A 22,240-nucleotide genomic window follows, 5' to 3' on the forward strand; every position below is an offset into this window, starting at 1 on the left:
AACTTTTGCAGGAATTACCTGAAGATCCCTGTGATTAAGTTGTGGACTTCCTGGAGACTTCACACCAGATTGCAAGCTCTCAGGCTGAATTAGCAGTTGTTTGAAAACTATAACACTTGTAGATAATTTTCCTTATAATAAAGTGATTGATTTCAGATAATTTGGTGATCTTTTCAAATCCTTTGCCAGACTCATAGGCATCCACAGCCTTCATTCTAAGGGCCTTTTGATCTTGGCATGATGACGCCACATACATCAATAGCAAAGAGAACACCAGACCCTCAATATCTGCAGTTTAAATAAGACAGTCGGGTCCACTGGCATTCTCCCCAAGGTGGTTCTAATCATTGACACCTAATCTGGAACACTTGATTCCAGTTTTATGGATTTGAAGTGGTGATAAATGTAGTGGCAGACTTGCTTTTTCCATGTGACAGCCCAACACTTTTCTTATGAGAATGAACACTGCTTGCATGCAGATCTAATGTTTATCTGTTCAAACATGTTCAAATAACCAACAAATTACATGGGGTGTCGTTACTTTTTCACATTCTGTATGTTAAAAGGAGCCCAGATTTTGACTATTATGTGTCTCTATGGATTCCGGATGATAATGACCTTGCTGAAAAGTGCTTTTTTTTTATAATGGGTGGTTTATGAAGAGAATAAGACCCTGCACACAATTCTTTCAAATTGCTCCTTTCACTCAAACATCTCAGAATACTTCAACCGGCTTTTCAAATCATCCTTTATTCAGCCTTTACCTAAAGTGAATTCTTTCTAATTACTCTATCATTCCTAACTCCCTTAGTTGCGTCAGGTCTCTGAATGGTGATTTAATTCTTTTGCCTTACAGCTTCAGTGAAACCTTTTACAGCACAGAAAAGCTCAATCACACATTAGGCTTCTGTCTGAAGGATAATTACATTTTTCTAGCCATTAACATTATGAACAGCAAAAGCATGTGCCATTTTTAATGTGATTATAAATTTGTTGCAGAGATCACGCTACCCGTGGGCACAGTCTCTACATTTTGCATCTAGCAACCGTGCATTACTGGTTATCCATTCGCTTCTAGAAATGCCAGACTCACAATTTCTGCTAAAATGTGCGCAACATTTTTTAAGCAGACAATCATATGTTAATTTAACTAGCAAGGTAAGCATAAAAACCCAAAGAACTTCACACATGGCACAAATTTAATTGGACTCCACTTGGTGATAACTTTCACAAAGTGCTTTACACACATTATGCGGTATCCACGGTGTGTGTTGATGTGTGCTCAGGCGGTGATGGAGTGATGTGTCTTAAACTTTGTGTCTTTTTATCTGTCTGCCATATCTACAGTATCTATAAAAAGTATTCACCAATTGGAAGTTTTCACGAGGGGGTACCCAAAAATAACCAGAATTGAAAAAAAAATAGTTTTAATAATTTTTACTTACTGACAGTTTAGTCTCCTTCAAAGTACTCTTCATGTGAATGAATGCACTTGTCGCAATGGTTTTCCCACTGGTGGAAACATTTTTGGAATCGCTGAAGAGGAACGTTGTCCAATGCCTGCAGCGATTTTTCTTTAACTTCCTCCACGGTACAAAAATACTTTCCTTTGAGTTATTTTTTCATATATGGGAACCAGAAAAAGTCACACGGAGAAAGATCCGACGTGTAGTAAGGGTACCAAGATCTCCAAGACACACAAGACACATCTTGTCAATAGTCCGACGATGATCTTCGTAAATTGCATTTCGAACTTTTTCATGATTTTCGTCATTCCTAATTGTGGAAGGTTGGCCAGATCTTGGTTGGTCTTCAAGTGACATTTCCCCTCGTTTGAAAGGCGCAACCCACTTGTATACCTGTTTTTTACTTAAAGCTTCCTTTTTAAAAGTAGTTTCAAGCATCACTACAGCTCCAGCAGCTGTTTTCCCTAAAAGAAAACAAAATTGAATGCAGACTCGCTGTTCTTTACAATCACCCATCACAAAAATCGCAGAACACATTTAATAAGCACCAAGAAAAACCAACATAGAATTATCTAATAGAAAGATAAAAAATGAAATAAATAAATATACACACTGTGGTGGGCTGGCGCCCTGCCCAGGGTTTGTTTCCTACCTTGCGCCCTTTGTTGGCTGGGATTGGCTCCAGCAGACCCCTGTGACCCTGTAGGTAGGATATAGCGGGTTGGATAATGGATGGATGGATGGATAAATATACTCAGTGTGTAGAAAAGTGATAGTTATTAAAAACATGTATACCAGGAAGTGCAAAAATGATGATCTTTTCCGGCACAGGTGTTAAAGGAGAAATGTCAGTGTGCACCTGATCTTCCTTAATGATCTAGTCGCTCTTCTTGTATTTCTTTTGTTTAAAACCCAAGTCTTTAATTTTCAGGTCCTCATAAAGTTCTACATCCTTATGTCTTGTGTGCACATTAGGCCGCCGTCCCATGTGTACCTTGTCCGCACTGAACAGTTAAGTAAGTGGATGGATATTCACAATAAAAAAGATAAAACCTCAGCTCTGCAGTGCTGTGTGCCAGACGGGTCTAAGCCTGGCCCTCAAGGGATGGTATTCTTATACCTTATCATTGCTGCTTTGCCTGAAATTTGCCATTTCAGGCAAGGGGAATTGGACAATAGATGCTCTCCTCAATTAGAATAAAGCTCATCCCTCATTAGAAGCATTACTGATTCAGACAAGGAATTTAAGACATAGGAGGAAAAATATTCAGATCTATAAAACCCAAATGTCTCTAAATTTTCTGGAAATGTATTTTAAAAATGATGTAGTATATATTATTTTTAAACCTAAGTTCATTAAATCAGAAGCATTGAGATGGCAAATATTCAACGTTTTGAATGTTCCAAGCATCCACCACTTTGAAATGAAATAGTCCAATTTGCAGTAGGCCAATGCCTCTAAAGTCTTTTATACACAGCCCACGGTGTCTTCCACTTTTAATTACAAGAAGGATTTTAGTCACCCATGTAATTCTGCCAATTAAATAAATGAGAAGAACATTTAAATTGTTTTAGATTATTCTCATGTAGAGAACCACAGAGGGCGGCTAGCATAGCAGAAGGTGATGTCAGTCTGTGCAGGAAGAAAGCATCTCTTTAGAAAATGACTTCTGGGAATCTGGGCAGTAGTGTGGCACTATGCTGATATGTACAGTAATGCCATAAACGAGCTGACGGGCCAACTGAGACCTTTCACTTAAAGAGCTATTTTTGTGGCAACTCTCTGAACCCCTAATAAGACGTTTACAACAAGATGGTGAGTCATTAACAAAATAAGCAAAATTGCAACTGTTAATTCACAATTGAATATGCATACTTAAATATATAGACTCTCAAGCCAACTTAATCCAATTCAGTTTTACCAGAAGTCATAGCCTATGCCAGCAGTATTGGGCACAAGACAAAGTGCCTGTCCTTCACAGGGCAGCTCACTCATACACTCACCCACAATTACACTCAAGTCAGTTAAAAATGACCAATCAGCCTAACATGCCACTTAAGAAATGTTAATGGAAGTAATCAATTATATATATATATATATATATATATATATATATATAGCTTCAAGTATTAATTGTAAAGGAAGGGATAATCACAGACAGAACATAAAGTAAAATGGAAAACAAAGTATAGACAAAGCCTGGCAGCCTCTTTGGACCTATCTCAGTGGTTGCTGAGAAGTCATCTGTCTTGTCTGAATTGTTTTTGCTACTTGCGCACCTCAAAGGAACAGCAAAGCACTCCTTCACTCATCTCCATTCTTTCGCTCTCTCAACCACAAGTTCTTTTTTTCTTGTCAGGAGAGCCCTTATTGTAATTCACTTCCAACTATAGACTCGGGATCCTAATTGTGAGTTATTCGTTAAAGCTCTGCCAGAGTCTGAAGCTGTCTTACTTTTGTTGCATTGATGACAGGCTAGACCTCCACATAGATTCTCTTAAAGAGCAGCTCTTTAGTTGTTGTAAAAGAGCAGTGTCCAAGCTGTCTACAGTCGCACCAGAAAAGAAAACAGTAATGAATACCTATCAAAATTACCCAAAAACCCAGATCTGGACTTTGCTGGTCTAAAGCCTCATCTTCACCTCACCACAGGCAGCCTGGCACCAAATTCAAAATATAGGCCCAAAATACTTTAAATGAGCAAAAAAAAAAAAAATACTCTTGAAGGGAGAGGATAACCAAAAACGTCTGGCTTAAAAGAACAAAAGACAACATAATCTTCTTAAAATTCAAAGAAATCATTGCATTAACAAAAGAAAAACAAAATGGCAACACAATGGAAAAACAAGTTAAACAATTAAGCAAAAGAGGGTTTACCTAAATGGCAACCCAAAGCTAACAAGTCCAATCTAGGATACAGTAAAGAGCAGCCAAAGGCTGTTTTGCCCATCGAGCAGAAGATCTCAGAGGGTGACTGGAAGAAAAGAATGCAGTCAAAACCAGGTGAACCACTATTAGTAACCAAAGCTAATTATTGCAGAGAACTTAAAAACTATAAAAACAAAACAATATTTTTTAACAGGTTTAAAGAGTTCTGGAATCTGTGTATCCAGACAAGGAAGTATATCCTTTAATGACCTTTTTCCTGTTGCATTGTGATTGACAGTGCCACAAGATCAAAGAACACACCCACTCCAGGACTGTCTTGGTAACAGGAATGTGTCATAAAAAAGGTTGTGATGAAATATATATATATATATATATATATATATATATATATATATATATATATATATATACATATATACAGTAATCCCTTGCTATATCGCTCGACTTTCGGCTTCACTCTATCGCAGATTTTAAATGTAAGCACATCTAAATATATATCTATATATATCTATATATATATATATCTATATATATATATATATATATATATATATATAAATATATATTTTTTTTGCTGGTTCGCGGCTTTCTGCGGACAATGGGTCTTTTAATTTATGGTACATGCTTCCTCAGTTTGTTTGCCCAGTTGATTTCATACAAGGGACGCTATTGGCGGTTGGCTTAGAAGCTACCCAATCAGAGCATGTATTACATATTAACTAAAACTCCTCAATTATATAAGATATGCTTCCCGTGCGGTGCTTGATTTTTTTGCTTTTCTATGTCTCTCTCACTCTCTCTGCCTGACAGAGGGGGTGTGAGCAGAGGGGCTGTTTGCACAGAGGCTGTTTGCCTAGAAGATACGGACGCTCCTCTACAAAATGCCGCTTTATCGCGGTGCTTCTGCATACTTAAAAGCACGTATTGATTTTTTGATTGTTTGCTTTTCTTAACAAGCGCTCTCTCTGACATTCTCTGCTCCTGACGGCGCTCATTTGAAGAGAAGGTATGCTTGCATTCTTTTAATTGTGAGAAAGAACTGCCATCTCAGTCTTGTCATGGAGCACAGTTTAAACTTTTGACTAAAGGGTGTTATTTCATGTCTAGAGGGCTTTAATAATGTTAACAGTGTGGGAGAGTTTATAAGGGCTTAAAATATATAAAAATAACCATACAAACATATGGTTTCTACTTCGCGGATTTTCACCTATTTGCGTGTCTGGAACGCAACCCCCGCGATCGAGGAGGGATTATTGTATATATATATATATATATATATATATATATATATATATATATATATATATAAATCAAAATCAGAACTAGAAGCATTATTCAGAAATAAATGAAGCCAATAGATAGGATACAAAAATGGAAAAGAGACAAAAGTCTACACTACGCAAAAATCCACAACCAGAAACATCCAAGAAAAGTACTTAGAGATAACTTGCAATCTATTACCAACAACACACAATGACATTCTGAGGAACCATCTCCTCGATCTGAATATAAAGACTGAGGGAGGCCCCTCAACAGTGAAGTCACAGTGATCTGTCTGTTGGGGATCCACCCATAAAACACAAGGAATGTTGCAAGGACTCGCATATTATTCTGTCATCGACTGACTCAAAGAAACAGTAAGGTTTTAAGAGTAAGGTTTGGGAGAATGACAGGTAGTCAAATAACACACCAAGTTCACAACCTAAAGTCTAGCCTAAATATTTTGTCAAGCTCAAAACAGTAATCAAAATAGAAAGGTGTTTGTCGGAAGAAGTCAGATGCGGATACCCCACTCAAAGTAGTTCACGATCACACAGTTTTATCTAAATCTTAGATAATGTGTAATTAGATGGGTCGACCTTTATGCCATCATTTTTGATGATGTAACAAGTGGTGTGCACCCAAACACCTCTGGATAAGTTCTCCAGGGAATATACTGACACAAAGAACAGTGCCCAATGGTATTGCTATAAGACTCAAAAATATTTAAACCTGCATATAGAAAAATTCTTAAATAAAAAAAAAACTGCTGTCATATTTGAATTTCTTTGGGCAGAAAAGCTCCAGACTAGTCATGTACTGCATCATAAAAAAATCAGGAATTCCTCTAAAAAATAAAAGTAAACAGTCAATCAAAATACATTATCATATTTGTGTGTCAGATGGTCACCTTCCGCTCCTCCAGGACATGAGGGGGCGCTGTGGCTGATGACACAATCTCTTTTTCCACCCATAGCTCCAAGAAGATGCCCAATGAGGGCAACTGACTCCACCCCTTCTGGTCCAAGGACTATAAGACAGAGCTGCTCCCAGAAGGTAGCATCGCCGAATACAGCTCCTATATTAACTTGACCACTCTACAGAGTATTCTACCCTGTTTCTGAGGCTCTACAGCCTGCTTATTGTTCTTTTTTGTTCTTGTTTGCCCCATCATGCACTTGTTTATTTTGATTTGCTGACCCAGATATTATAGACAAAAACTAAGCACACATCAAAGCCAGAAAAAACTAAAAGTGTTTTGTTATCCACAAATTCAGATGGGAAAGTACCTTGAAAGATGACCTTTAAACCTGTTGCGCTGTTACCGGAAGGTCACAATCTCTGAGGACACGACCCTAACAACAAAAATCACTGTCCTAACAACAAAAGACACAAAACAGCAGCACTCATAAATAACCAAAATGGTGTCAAAAACGATCCAAAAACATTACAAAGATTAAAGCAAGATTAATTGTCAAGGTAGGTGGATTAACAGATAATCTATAACCCGTAGAATCATCCATCCATCCGTAGAATCACTACTGTGGGATTTACAGGCTACATACAGGCTTGGGCAGATTGATGGCAGATACAATTTATTGTAAGTAAATGTAAGGTATTATAAATAAGTAGTAGAAATATTAAACCTGAATACACAATGGAAGGTCTGAAAATTGAAAGTACTGCTTATGAGAAGAACCTGGGAATCAAAGTGGACTCGTCACTATCACCTTCCAGGTAGTGTTCTGATACCATTAAGAATACTAATAAAATGTCAGGTTATATACCATGATGAGTAGAGTACAAATCAAAGGAGGTTATGCTTAAGCTTCATAACACACTGGTTAAGACTCATCTGGGGTGCTGTGTGTAGTTTTGGTCTTTGGACAACAAAAATAAAGAACTAGAAAAAATTCCACAGAAGAGCATGAGCTGACTCTGGAATGGAGATGCATAAGGTATGATGAAAGACAGAAGAAGCTGAACATTTTCAGTTTAAGCAAAAGGAGATTAAGAAGCGACATGACTGGAGTGTGTAAAATTATGATGATAATTAATACAGTGGATCCAGGCTTGGAGTTTAAAATGACTTCAATAAGAACATGAGACACAGTTGGAAACTATTAAGAGTAAATTTCACAAAAACACTAGGCTGTTCCAGGTGCTTGTTAAAAAATATCTACTTTATTACTTCAATCACTCTACTTATAAAGACAATGTATAGAAAGGTAAAAACAATAATAAGTAATCTATACTAATAAAAGTCAAAGCCCTCACTGACTGACTGACTCATCACTAATTCTCCAACTTCCCATGTAGGTAGAAGGCTGAAATTTGGCAGGCTTATTCCTTACAGCTTACTTACAAAAGTTAAGCAGGTTTCATTTCGAATTTCTACACGTAACGGTCATAACGGTCGACAACGTCCGCCATGTTGAACTTTCTTATTTATGGCCCCATCTTCACAAAATTTAGTAGGCTGCTTCCCTGCTCTAACCGAAACCGACGTACGTACTTATTTCGGTGGTATGACGCCACAGTCAGCTGCCATATTGAACTTTCCAACATCACTAATTCTCCAACTTCCCGTGTAGGTAGAAGGCTGAAATTTGGCAAGCTCATTCCTTACAGCTTACTTACAAAAGTTAAGCAGGTTTCATTGCGAAATTCTATGCGTAATGGTCATAACGGTTGACAACGTCCGGCATGTTGAACTTTCTTATTTATGGCCCCATCTTCATGAAATTTGGTAGGCGGCTTCCCTGCGCTAACTGAAACCAATGTACGTACTCATTTCGGTGCTATGACTCCACTGTCGGCCGCCATATTGAACTTTCCAATGGTCTTTGTTACTTATGGGCCCATCTTTAAGAAATTAGGCGTGGGGGTTCCCAACACTAACTGAATCCTACTTACGTACATATATACGTCCTTAGCCTGCAGCTCGGTCACCGTGTGAGGCGGCGTTGGGTCCTCCATCCCAACGCCTCCCACGTTGTTGGCTACTTGCCTATATAAGGCCATCCGTCGCTCTGGTCTCTACATTCCCTTCCTTGCTTCGCCGCAGGATTCACGTCTCCCTGCTGATAACTACAGCCTTTTAATTTAATCCACGGCTTCTCCACTGTTTTATTGTTCGTTTATTACGATTATATTTATTGTGTAGGTATGTTAGACTTACTTTACATTGTTCAGGTACCCATTTCCTTTATCGTTCCAACCGTACCCCCATTAACATGTCTATCGAGGTGATCACCATCGATCAAAGAACTGTCACTTACCGAGTGATTTCCATGTCCGGAGATGGCACCTGCCTTTTCCATTCTCTTTGTTACATATTGCACGGCCATATCAGGCTCACTCTTGATATCCGGAGGAACATTGTGTCTTATGTATTGAATGACTGGGACAGGTTCAAGGTGTGGACTGATGACGGTACAGGAGATAATTATACTACACTATAAGACTGAAATGCTTAAGCTCTTCACCTATGGTTCTGCATGTGAGTTGATGGCTGCCGATGAATTGTTAGGTTGTCGCTTTCAAGTGTACCGAAATGGCCAAATATTTTACACCTTTTGACAACCGCCAATGCCTCTTAAACATCTTAGATTGACAGGTGACAATTTCAGTAGTGGACACTTTGATGTTTATGAATGTTTAAACTCTCAAAAGCTGGATGTGAAGTTATCGATGAAACCGGTTGTGTGCTTACAACGCTTGACAGATGCCGAATGTCACTTCAACACAAGTCCTACAAATACTGTCATAATTGAAACAAGCCATGAAACTCAAACCGATTATGACAGCAGCAATCCAAGCTGTGAGATTTGAAACAAGATTACTGTTCACATGGCCAACTGTACGTTGCATGCTCAAGAGTAAGCTCAGCGCACAGCTTGGTCATGTTACAACCGGAGGGCCGAACTGACAATGTGGTAAACAAAGAGATCCTTAACAAATAATTATTGGTATGTTTTCCCTCAGTTTAAAAAGGTTTAATTTTCTTCTTAATAAAAATTTTAAGGCAGTACTTCACCGCTGCGAAGCGCAGGTTAGATTAGAGATGTCAAAGATGAAAGTCCCAGGGTGGCGTTGATTTAGCAATTGATGTTAATGAAATGCCATTCACTGACAATCGGATGAAAACTGGTCACGTGTCTTTGTTTTCTCTTCTGACGTCGCTTTTAGACAAGGCTTATTTATTATAAAAGTCTACCTGGGTTTCGACAACACGTGACTGGTAGATATTCCGATTGGCTGGCTGTCAATAAGATAGAGGAATTTGCTCAGATGCTTTAAGGCAATAAAGTTTCTAATGTTTTAACAATCTCCTGTCTCAAGCTATAATTTCTAGTCCTATGGCATCCCCTTCTATTCACAGGTTGTAAAATAATCAGATACATCTTGAGCCATAGCATGTCTTCCTTTCCCAAGCTGTAAACCAATTTAGTCCTGGTGCCTTTCCCTTCACAGGTGATAAAATCGTCAATGCAGCTTGATGCGTCTCCTTATTTCCTACTCAGTTCAAAAAGATGGTACAGATATTAGTACAATTCAGGAAAACGGTTTACCTTTGATGTTAACTGTCCATGCATGTGACCTGTATTTCAGTTCATCCATTGTTTTGTCTTGAACAAAACAAAATGAAAATATAAACCAAAATTTATAGATTTTGTACATCTCAAAAACCTTGTTGATGCGATAGATCACAGGGGAATGGCCAGACTGGTTCAAGCAAGTAGAAAGTCTGCAGTAACTCAGATAGCCACTCTGTACAACTGTAGTAAACGGAGAAGCATCTCAGAATACATAACACACTGAACATTGAGGCCAATGGGCTACAATTACAGAAGACCACCTTGAGTTCCAGTCCTGTCAGCCAAGTACAGAAAGCTGAGTTTGCAGTAGGCAGAGGTGCACCAAAACCAGTTGGTGAAACATATAAATTGTAGCCTAGTCTGATGAATCTCAATTTCAGCTGTGGCACACAGATGGAATGTGCAGAATTTGGTACCAACAGCATGAATCCATGTACCCAACATGCATTATGACAACAGCCCAGGCTGCCGATGGTGGTGTAATGGTGTGGGGAAATAGTTGTTGGTACAGTTTGAGCCCATTGATACCAGTCAATCTTCACTTGAATGCCACAGCCTATTCAATCAATCAATCAATCAATCAACATTTATTCATATAGCACATTTTCATACAAAAAAATGTAGCTCAAAGTGCTTTACAAAATGAATAGAAAAATAGAAGACACAATGAAAAATAAACATAAGTCAACATTAATTAACATAGAATAAGTAAGGTCCGATGGCCAGGGTGGACAGAAAAAACAAAAAAAAAAACTCCAAGAGCTGGAGGAAAAAAATAAAATTATTTAGTATTATTGATCACCATGTGCATCCCTTCTTGGCCATAATTTGCCCATCTCCTAATGACTACTTGCAGTGTGATGATACCCCATGTCACAAGGCACAAGTCATCTCAAATTAGCTTCATGAACATGACAATGAGTTCAGTATTCTTCGGTGGCCTTTCCAGGCACCAGTTATGAATCTAATAGAACACCTTTGGGATGTGGTAAATTGGGAAATTCACAACATGAATTTACAGCTGACAAACTTGAAAAACTTGTATGGACCAGAATCAAGGTAATGTTTCCTACATCTTGTGGCATCCATGCCAGGAAGAATGTTTTGAGAGCATATGGAGGCCCTAACCAGCATTAGTAAAATGGTCCTATGAATTTACTGACACAGCTAGACAATCTGTATGTGTGAGATACTGGTCTAAGATTGGCCATTATTGTTATTCTTTTATATATATATATATATATATATATATATATATATATATATATATATATATATATATATATATATATATCTTGCTAACTGCTTTGACTTTCTCATCTGTTCTTGTGTCCAATTTAATGTTAAAGCTTACACATAGAAATTCTTCTTCATTTGATGGGCACAACTCATAAGAATTCTTATTATATTCTCTCACTAGAAACTGGCAGATAAGAGCCACTTTTTTCTTTCATGGATTTACTATTGTTAAAAAATAGCATGGATCCATTCTAGGGACAATAATATACTTAAAACAAACCCATAATGGGTAATACGTAAGCAACTGACCGGCGGTGGCTCCTGTGGACGGGCTTTTATTCCAGAACTGCTTTTTCCTTCCAGTGCTTTTGTTATGATTACATTGCTAGCTGCGGAGCACCAATTATCCATTTAGGCTGCTAGGATAATGAATTGCTACTTTATAATTCCAGGTTATGCAACATGCTCAATTTTATATCGGTGACAATAATCTGCCTTGCAAAATGAACAAAGCCCTGCTATACCGACTAGTTCATAATAAAGCGCTAGGTAGATGTCTTTTTTTATATAGCTTGTCAAGTTAGTGACAGAGCCAGCAAATTGAGTAGACGCGTGTCCTGAATCACTTAAACCGTTTTCGATATACTATAGTGCTAGGCGTCACAGCATTTTGGGATATGGGATTCTGTAATATATGAAATTTCATTGTTTGAAATCCAAACTAGCAGACTTACAGTCTATTTTAGTCATAAAATTGCTTTCATATGTGAAGAAAACAGGAGGCCTAATGAGCCGGGAATTAAGAGCTGGACTGTGACAAGATGGTCGACAGACAAAGAGGCTTCTGTGGAGAACACTGGCTTACGTATTAACAGAATGACCTTTCCTGAAAAAAAAAAAATGTGCTTGCAAAACACAGACTCAGCATTTAAATACTTGACATTTGTGTTTTTCAAATACTGTATATAAAATATTTAATTGCAATACAAGAGTGAACTGTCTGATTAGCTGTTAGCCACCACACTTCTATAATTTACACCTTTTTATTAAGCTTTTTGGGTAACAAGCCGGTAAAAATTATATATCATATCATTGATTTCCAATATTTTCCATTTTTATACATTATATATTCTCAGTTCCATCTGTGAATGAAGTTTAAAAAAGGAAAATAATTAGGCTTACCAAATGTTCATGGTTCCAAAACAGGACACAACTCATTAATCCAATTAGTGTGCTAAATGCAAGTTAAAGCTTTCTCCCATGGAGTTGTGTGTGATTTGTAATAATGTACATAAAATGAAAGAACGGGAAGGGGTGTGGGCTATTGTCCCCCTGGTATGTCAGTGAGCTTTGTAAAAATGTACATAAAATCGACACGCCTTCTGCCTTTGCATTTCGACCAGCTAAAAATGGGACAACATGTGACATTTTGTTGAATTCTGGGACACGATGCATAAAACAGGACTGACCCAGAAAACGGGATGTCTGGTCAGCCCTAAAAATTACATGTACTGCATATAGGATGGGGAGTCCAATGAAATTCTAAACACCGTACCATTGTTATCTAAGTTGGCAATATTGTTAGCAGTGATTTTAGGAGTGTCCAGCAGGTTAAAGTGCGATGCAGACAAGCTACCTGACAGCATAGTGCAGCATAAAGTTGGCTGCCCCATTGGAATCTTGCACCAAAGAGGAGCAACGTTCTGTTATCTGCAGTATAAACAGTGAAAATGTTAATCAGCCATTGTAGGTTCAGCATAGCAATGTGTGTCCATCACTCCAGCCACTGTATGACTGGAGTAGGAAGCTCTGAAACAGCATGAGTTCTGTGACAGACTCTTCTCGACCAGATCAGACACACCGAAGCGTTGAAACAGCAGTTTGTTGGTGCCTGTCAACAACTTCCATGGTGCTTTGAAACAGAAGATGACAGCTTCCATACTACCTGTGCAACAGCTGCAATCATCAAGTTCCTGGTCTTCGAGTGCTTTCCACATGCACCATCCTCATCAGACCTTGCCCCTCGTGATTACCATAACACTGGACCACTCAGAGGCGATGGGAGGAAAGACTTTCATGTCAGATGAAGAGGTGCAGCAGGTGGTGCATGAGTGGCTGCACACATGACCAAAATATTTTATTTCTAAAGAAATCCATGCACTGTGTATCAAATGCCATGGAGATTTTGTAGAAAAATGGTACAGATGTACGACACCTTCACTGCAATAAATGATGAAAAAAAGTACTTAAGGTTTTCACTTCATTGTGTGTGTGCTTTGGCATATTGTGGCAGTGACCTTATCCTGCAGCAGAGGAGTTGGGCTGATTGATGTCCTGCTGGTAAGTGCACTAGTAATGGCAACATTGCCTGCAACAAAAGACCATTGGGGTGTTGCAGAGTATAAGTTCAAGTTTTTTGTAACATGTATAGGGTGTAACAAATCTTTAAGACAACATAGTGCTGCTGTCTTAAGGATCAATGGTCTTGCTTTACAATCACATGTTTGGTTACTGTCTCAGGGGAACTGACATGTTCGTTTATATTTTCCTCAACTTTCCAAATATGTGCAGGTTAGATTACTTGGCAATTATATATCGGCCCTGTTTTTATAGGCATCAGTTCTGGAACTGGCTATTGCCGTTTATTCAGTTGTAATGCACAGTAACACCAAGTGGTGAAAAGGGGTACCCAGACCTGAAAATAAGTGAAAGCATGACAGGGTCAGCCTCAGAAACAGGCCTCACCCCAGGCAGCCACACTCCAAACTCATGCATCGACTTTCAGGCCTGCGTGGGGCCATAATGGCCAAAAGTTACCTGTCAATGTCCTACAAAATGCAAAAATGAAGGAAAATAATAACATCTCTGGCTTGGAAGGACAAGGACAATGAAATTTTGTATGAATAAAAAATCTATATATAATCAATCAAAAAGAAAATGAAAAATGAATTAAGCCAAAATAAGGGAAGACCAAATATTGAAATTGATTCCCACGGTTGATAGAGACACGAGATAGGTTGCAATATACCAACGGGCAAACATTTTAGACTGAGGAGCTCCAACACTGGACCTCTCAGGTTCTGAGGAACATAATACGTACCCTCAGATAACTTAAGAGTGACAGGTTTAGAAGACTGAGCTGCCCGAAAATGATCTTCGAAACAAGGAGGAGTAAAATTTGTGAACCAAGGAATTATCGTGGGAGATAATGGGTCCAGGATCTATTTCAATATTGTCCAGTTTGCATCAGCCTTACCATTGTTTTTTCCTGAACAATAAGAAATTACAAAATTAAATCTGCTAGAGAAAAGTGACTGTCTAGCTTAAGTGTTTATTCATTTAGCAAACTTTAAAAAAGAACATTTTGTTCCATATAAATTACAAAAGGACATTTTGCTCCCACAAATCAATGTTTTCGTTCAGCTAATGTCAGTTTTATGTAAAGAAAAGTTCAAAAAATCCCTACATCATTATTGCTTTCAGTAGGGAATGGTTTCTTTGAAAAGAATGCACGTCAATGTCTAAGGTTCTCATTGGAATATTTCTGTGATAAAATGACCCCTACAACAATTTTAGACACAGCCAATTTTAAAACAAATTGGTGTCTTCATCTGACATTAGTGCTTAGGGATTGCTTTCTACATTTAATTATTACAATTATTACAATTTTCAATATTTTGTATTTCTTTAATTTTTGTACGCTTGTGTATGCTTTGAAGTTCATTGTTTTTTGTTTTGTTTCCATAGATGACCCAGGAACAATACACACATAGAAACAATGTCCAAAGTTCTGAAGCACCGCACGTATATAAAGTGGGAATTTATGGCTGGCGGAAACGCTGTCTCTACTTTTTTGTCCTTCTGCTGATGGTCCTAATCCTGGTCAACCTTGCTTTGACAATCTGGATCCTAAAGGTCATGAATTTCACAATCGTAAGTAATACTTAAAACACGTTAAAACTACTGCTTGTTAAACCAACTTTGCGTTTTGTCAAAATATTGCAGTACTAAAGACCTAAAGTACTATACATGGTAACCACCACTAGTATTTGAGTCTGTATACTCTTCTTCTCAGTAAATTCAACCAGAAATTTTCTTAATGCATGCAAGGTTTAGGGGATACCAGTGTATAGCTGAGCCACATTAGGTGTAAAGGAAGAATCAGCCCTGGATGGGACAATAGCACATTGTGTGGCTATTTAATCATGGGATGGCCTGGTAGTGGTCCTATCCTTGCCTTTGTATTGTTTTATGTAGACTTTAAACTTTGGACTCTCATTCTATTAAAGTCACAATTACCAGCATATCATGGAAATGCAGCTGCAGTCTACAGCTCCACTTTTGTTCACCATCAGCATTAGCTAGGGTTGACTGTGTCTGTGGTTAGAAATTGCTCCCTTATTTTACATCTAGACCCCAGGAAGTTTATTAGAAAGAGTTCAAAGTAAGAAGAAAAGCAGTTATCAAATTTCAAACTTTTATTCACTCAACATAGGATAACATTTTCTAAAGTAAGATTCTTAATATGTCTTAAGGAAAAACAAAGCAAAATTTGTGAGGCAACTAACCTAGATGGATAGCAGCAAATCTTTGGATGGAACTGATGGAAAAAGAGAGACAGAGGGCAGCTGGAGAGTCCTATATTTGTCCTTTCTTACTTGTACCCCTTGTCCCAATGCGATGTCATAGTTTAGCATGTGCAGGCCTTATTCCCTTAACAAATTCTAGCTAGGCACAACATATGTATTTGAACCTTCTACCAATCAGTGTTCTTCTCACATATAATTTATCTTTGCACACTCAAACATGTGGTTAATGTCACTAATCAGATAACATCAAGTTCTTCTTTTTTCTGGTTTTGACCTGTTATGTTGTAATCAAAGCAAGCAAGAAAGTCCTAACTGTAGATTAACTAAAAGTTATAGTGCAAAGTTTTTTTGTCTAAACCTTAAAGTTTTTCTCTAGTACATGCTTTTTCTATATTTTGATACTGAGTGCCTTTTAATAGTGAAAAGGGTGTGAGGGATCCTAAAAGCTCCACCACCCAGGCCAGGCCAGGCCAGGCCTCCCCAGCCTGCCTTGAGTAGGCCTCACCCCAGGGAATCTGACCTTCCACCTCCATAGGGTGGTTTCAGCTTACTCAGCCCCAAAATGAGGAAATGGCCTTCAGAGTTCCAAGCAATCTTCTTAGTGTTCTACGAAAAGGGGCCATAAAATATTTGGCTGGGAAGAACTGGTCGCAGAGTAGAATATTTATAAATGAAGATATTTATTGTATAAATGCAAGAAGCACAAAAGGTGGCAAAAAATGTAAACAAAAATGCAAAAAAAAAAAAGTTTGTATAAAAGGCAGCCCAGAGCAAACAAGTCCCAATATGCAATTCAAATGACCGCATCCACAAAACACAAGCAAAAATTCAGAAATGAGAAAAATCAATTCTTATGACAAAGTGTATTAAATGACACGACAATGAACCACTGGAGGGTCCACTCTTCAGCTCCATATTATATGGGCAGAGGGTGGTCCTTCAGGGGTGATATCAGGGTGTCCCTGCCTCTTGGGGTTTCACCCACAAAATACAGTGTACATGAGAGAACAACTCATTACACATAAGTAGTAAATAATTTTTTAAAATTAACATAAAATATGAAATTAAAATAAACACATGAAAAATAATACACTAAAATATAAAAAGAACACACAAATTAGCTAAATAAATAGAAGCCACGGAGCACACTCTAGCTAGAACTGTTATGATCTTTGGAAATTAGGCATTTTTAGAAAGGCTCCTAAGGGTCATTTTAATGAATTATGTAGGAAAATGGGGTTTTGATACATGAAGAACCTGGATTTTTGCTGTATCCTACTTTGTTAAAAAGATCATAATTTGTTTATGTTTTATTGCAATGGACATCACCATTTAAGGCTATTGTTGTGACCATCATCATGGAAATCCTTCCCAGAATTCCCTGGGGTGCACTCATTTGTGACGTCATCTGGGAGATGGTTTAAAGATCATCCTTGGTAATTCTTGTGTATCCAACCTTGACAGATTACTCTAAGATTGCAACTGAACAATAAAAAACAGAACAAATCTTTTGCTCTTGTTTTTTGATGCTGAATTTTTAATGTTGGTTTTGGTTTGATTTGATATACTTTATTACTCTCCAAGGGGAAATGATCTTTTCACCAGATTTCTGGGGGTCAGAGTGCAGGGTCAGCTGTTATACAGCATCCCTGGAGCACTTTTCTCGTTAAGAGTTATGCTCAAGAGCCCAATGGAGTAGGTGGTTTCATTGACTTCAACAGAAGATCTGTTAGGCTTTGACTGCCGCATCTCCCAGCCAGTATATATTTTTTTTTCTGTTACTGCCTCGTACTAGTTAGAATATCAGTAAATCAGCCTTTTAAATATGATAGAAAATATAATAAACAGTTGTCCAAAAGTTCATCCTCAAGTCTAAGATTCCATCCTTATTACAGTGGCCCACTTTAAATTCATTCACACACATTTAAACTGGGCTATATCAGAGTCACCTATCAACAAAACTTGATGTTCTGCTTAGTTGGAAATTAATAAATACATTTGGCTTCTTTTTAGGAAGGACTAGGAGATGGTAAGGTCAAAACAGAAGTCAGAGGAATAGCTGGGGTCAAAACTATAAATCAAAACAAAACTGAAAGTTAACTAAGCCCAATACACAAATCAAAACTCAAAGTAGAAAAGAACATGCAAAATGTCATTTGCCCCGAACAGTCTCTGATTAAACTAACAACTAATGCCACAAACATTTGTTTGTTTTGGAAATATAAAGTTTTGCAAGCTAAGAGGAACACAAATTATCCTTATTGATTTCCTGGAAGTGATGCCATAATGTGCAACTTGCTGGCATCATATGATGGCAATGGGGATGTGTTCCTATCCACAAAATGGCCGCCAAATCCAAAATCAGTGTACAATAAACAAAATGCTGTCCAAAGTTATAAATAAAATAATGAAATAATACGACAGTAATAAATAATATCAAAAAATTCCCATACTGACAAAATTTAAAAAAAAAAATTGAAAACTCTCCAAAAATTGTAACACCTGAAACGCCTGATGAGCAGACTGGAGAAAGCCATTGTGGCTTCACATAGAAGGTGACAACGCTTTCTAACTAGAAGTTCATCTCCCAACTGTTAAAAAAGTCAAATTTCAACTCAGAAATGTGAGAGAATGCCTGAAGGAAACACACAAGACAGTATGGAGATGTGAGGCCATGTTTCCTGGAAGCGTCAGGTCACGGGGGCACAACAAGCTGTTTCAAAGTAGGTATGCAAAAAATGTTTTTGGGCACTGTAACATTGTACCTAGGTTAGTGGGGTACTTATGGCCATCCAACTTTGAAAAAAGACTGATGTAATTTTGTCTGCCGCGATATCCACCACGAAAAAACACAGTTCTGTACTTTCATCCACCATGGTAAGCTTGGGACAACGACCCAATGTGCGACCCCTTATTTGCATTTCTTCATCTGGTGCTGCTTTCATAATCACGTGGAATCGGAGCCTGTCTGGTAGCATGTCACTGGTATTTTGGTGAGATCTCACACAGCTTTTAAGACATGAATTTTTGGACTTTGCTTAGCAGTTTGCTAAAGAATATTGGCTAAAGCTCTCTGATACAAGGAATTTGGGAGTAAAAGAATGTCTCTACGCTATTAAAAATCTTTTTGTTGCTGCTTTGCGGTGTTTAACATTCTAAAAACTAATACAGCTGAATGTGCAGTATGGCATACAGTAGCTCATAATTTCACTACAGGTTTATTCTCTAATTATATTACCAATTTTTTAAAACATTTGTAAATGATTTTATTTCTTCTAAGCTAATTATATTAGATATTATAAAATTTTCAATTCTTTTCCGCCTTAAGAGCCAGAACCCTGCAGACCATCAGAGTCATAAAGCTGCTGCACACCGTGTTCTCATGCTGGGGGAAAAATTGAAAGCACACTGGCCCTGGGGATAGCAATGGGCAGGCATTGGAAGCTACAGTATGTTAAACAGGAGCTTTGCACAGAAATTGCCATATTTTATATGTAAGTTTCTGAATAAGTAGTTATTACAGGGGAAGCCATGCTATGTAGGTACAAGGCAGTCTATTGGTGCTCAAATGTGTTTCTTATCCTCAGATACATTTGCTACCTCCAGGGCTTTACTTGCCAGTTAATTTTCAAAAAGATTATAGAAGGACTGTTGATTGGCCAAACTCTCTGCTCACTGTGTTAAATATATGTTGTTTATTTCCCTGTGAGTTATGGCCTTGTGATGATTTATACTGCATATTGGATTTTCATTGTGTATTATATTTTAGTGTGAACTGGCCTTGAGTTGTGCTATTATAGCCTTTTCAATGAGATTCAATGCTCTTTATACTTCAGAGTGCATAATTTTCGTGGAAATAGTAGTTGACAGATCCTGATTCCAGTACTCTACACTATGTGTGTTGACAAACAATAAGTCATTCCCATAATTTGCTGATGCTACTCATTCATTCATGCTTCACTCATTCATTTGCCATGACTGGGTCGTGGGAGCAACAGTCCTACCAGTGAGACCCATATGTCCTTTTCTGCAGCCACTCTTGCCAACTCATACTGCAGGATCCCAAGGTGTTCCTAGGCCATCTGGGAGATATAATCCTCCAAGTGAGCCCTGTGTCCTCCTCGGGGTCACTACTCATTTGGTTATGCCCATTAAACCTTCACAGGAAGGTGTACTGGAGGCATCCATATCAAATGCCTGTACTACCAGAATTGGCTCCTCTTGATGTGGAGGGTCTACTCTTAGCTTCTCCCAAATGTCTGCTCTTCTCTAAGGGAGAGACAAGCCACCTTACGGAGATAGCTCATTTCAGTCACATTTACCCCCAATCTCATTCTTTCTGTCATTACCCAATGCTCATGACTGTAGGTGTGGGTAGGGGCAGAGATCGACGGTAGATTGATAGCTCCACTTTCAGACTCAGCTCCCTATTCACCATTACAGATAAGTATAGCAACCACATATCTGTGCTTGCCGCCCCAATCCATCTGTCGATCTCACCATCCCTTTTCCTCTCACTTGTGAACAAGATGGCAAGGTACTTAAACTCCTTCACCTGAGGCAGTAACTCACCTTGCACTCAGAGAGGACTGTCAACCTTTTTCCTAGTGAGGACCATAACCTCAGATTTGGAGGTCAAGATCCTCATACCTGCTGCTTCACACTCGGTCACAAACTGTTCCAATGCCTGCAGGAATTCATAGCTCAATGAAGCCAGCAGGACCACATCATCTGCATAAAGCAGTTACACAATTCTAAGACCACCAAACGGGACCCTCTCCCCTCCCCAGTTGTGCCCTGATATCCTGTCCATGAAAATCACAAACAGGACAGGAGACAAAGCACAGCCCTGGTGAAGTCCCACAACCACTGGAAATGGTGCTGATATTTTTCTGAGTATGCATCCACAGCTCTCACTGAGATTTTAAAGAGAATGAATAGCCCTTATTAGGGACCCCGGAAACGCATATACTCCCAGCATCCCCTACAGAATCCCTCGAGGAACACAGTCAATGGACGGCGTTTCATTGGGTTCATGAGCTCCTGAAAGTGTTCCTTTCACCACCAGACAACATCTTCAGTCCGAGTCAACACTTCTCCATCCTTGTTGAGAACAGCCTGGGTAAATCCCTGCCTTCCCTTTCTGAGTCGCCTGATGGTTTGTCAAAACCACTTTGAGCCCATTCGTTATTCGCTTTCCATGCTCTCTCTGAACTCCTCCCACACTCCCACACCTGGGTTTTTGCTTTCCTTACCGCCAAGGCTACAGCCACTTTGGCCTGTCGACACCTCTCTGCTGCTTCTGGCATCTCCTGTGCTAACTATATACATAATGGATTCATTTTTAGCCCTATGGCATCCTCTGGTGTCTTCCATTGGGTCCTTGGGTTGCCACCTCAAGAGGCACTTAATTTGCTTTAAGCCACAGCTCTTTGCAGCTGTTTCCACAATGGAGGTTTTGAACAAGGCACATTCAGACTTTTTGTTCTCGGCATCAGTGCGAAAAGCTCTTTTGTGAGGTGGGATTTGAAGGTCTTCTGGACAGGGCCCTCCCCCAGAAGGTTCCAGTCCACCTTCACTGCTCACTTGGGCTTTCCAAGTCTGTCCGGACATCTCCCTCACCATCTGGCCCAACTCACCATCTGGTGGTGATCAGTTAGCAGCACTACCCCTCTCTTCACCCAAGTATCCAGAACATACGGCCACTAGTCTGATGAAATGATTATGAAATCGAACATAGAACTTTGGCCTAAGGTGCTCTGGTACCAAGCACATTTATGAGACATCTTATGTTCGAACATGGTGTTCGTTATTGACAAACCATGCCTAGCACAGAAGACTAATAACAAAACACTGCTCAACTTTAGATCAGGGAGGCTGTTCCTCCCAATCATGCCTCTCTAGGTGTCTCCATCATTACCCACATGAGGATTGAAGTCTCCCAGCAGGACTATGGAGGATCCCTAGGATTTCCAGAATCCCCACCAGTGCCTCCAAGAAGGCCTGGTACTCTAAACTGACATTTTGTGCATAAGCAACTCCAGAATAAAGGAGAGTCCAGCCTTTTATGAGGGGTTTGATTCCAGAAACGAGCGATATTTAAGTAGTAGCTCTCCGCCTCACCCACCAACTTATGTGTCTGGGTTCCAGTCCACAAATGCCTCTGCCTTTAATTGCCACCCACATCGCATCCTG

General features: G+C 38.9%; 1 protein-coding gene across 5 annotated transcripts in view; it reads left to right on the forward strand.

Moving 5' to 3' along the window:
• sgcd (sarcoglycan, delta (dystrophin-associated glycoprotein)) overlaps positions 1-22,240 on the forward strand; it is a 905,470-nt gene that overhangs the window by 607,375 nt on the left and 275,855 nt on the right. For all 5 annotated transcript variants that reach the window (XM_039775688.1, XM_039775689.1, XM_039775692.1 and 2 more), the window contains one exon: positions 15,204-15,389. In XM_039775688.1, coding sequence (XP_039631622.1) covers positions 15,204-15,389 — 186 coding nt within the window. The remainder of the gene's footprint in view (positions 1-15,203; positions 15,390-22,240) is intronic.

Source organism: Polypterus senegalus, chromosome 13 (genome assembly GCF_016835505.1).
Source record: "Polypterus senegalus isolate Bchr_013 chromosome 13, ASM1683550v1, whole genome shotgun sequence".
NCBI lineage: Eukaryota > Metazoa > Chordata > Cladistia > Polypteriformes > Polypteridae > Polypterus > Polypterus senegalus.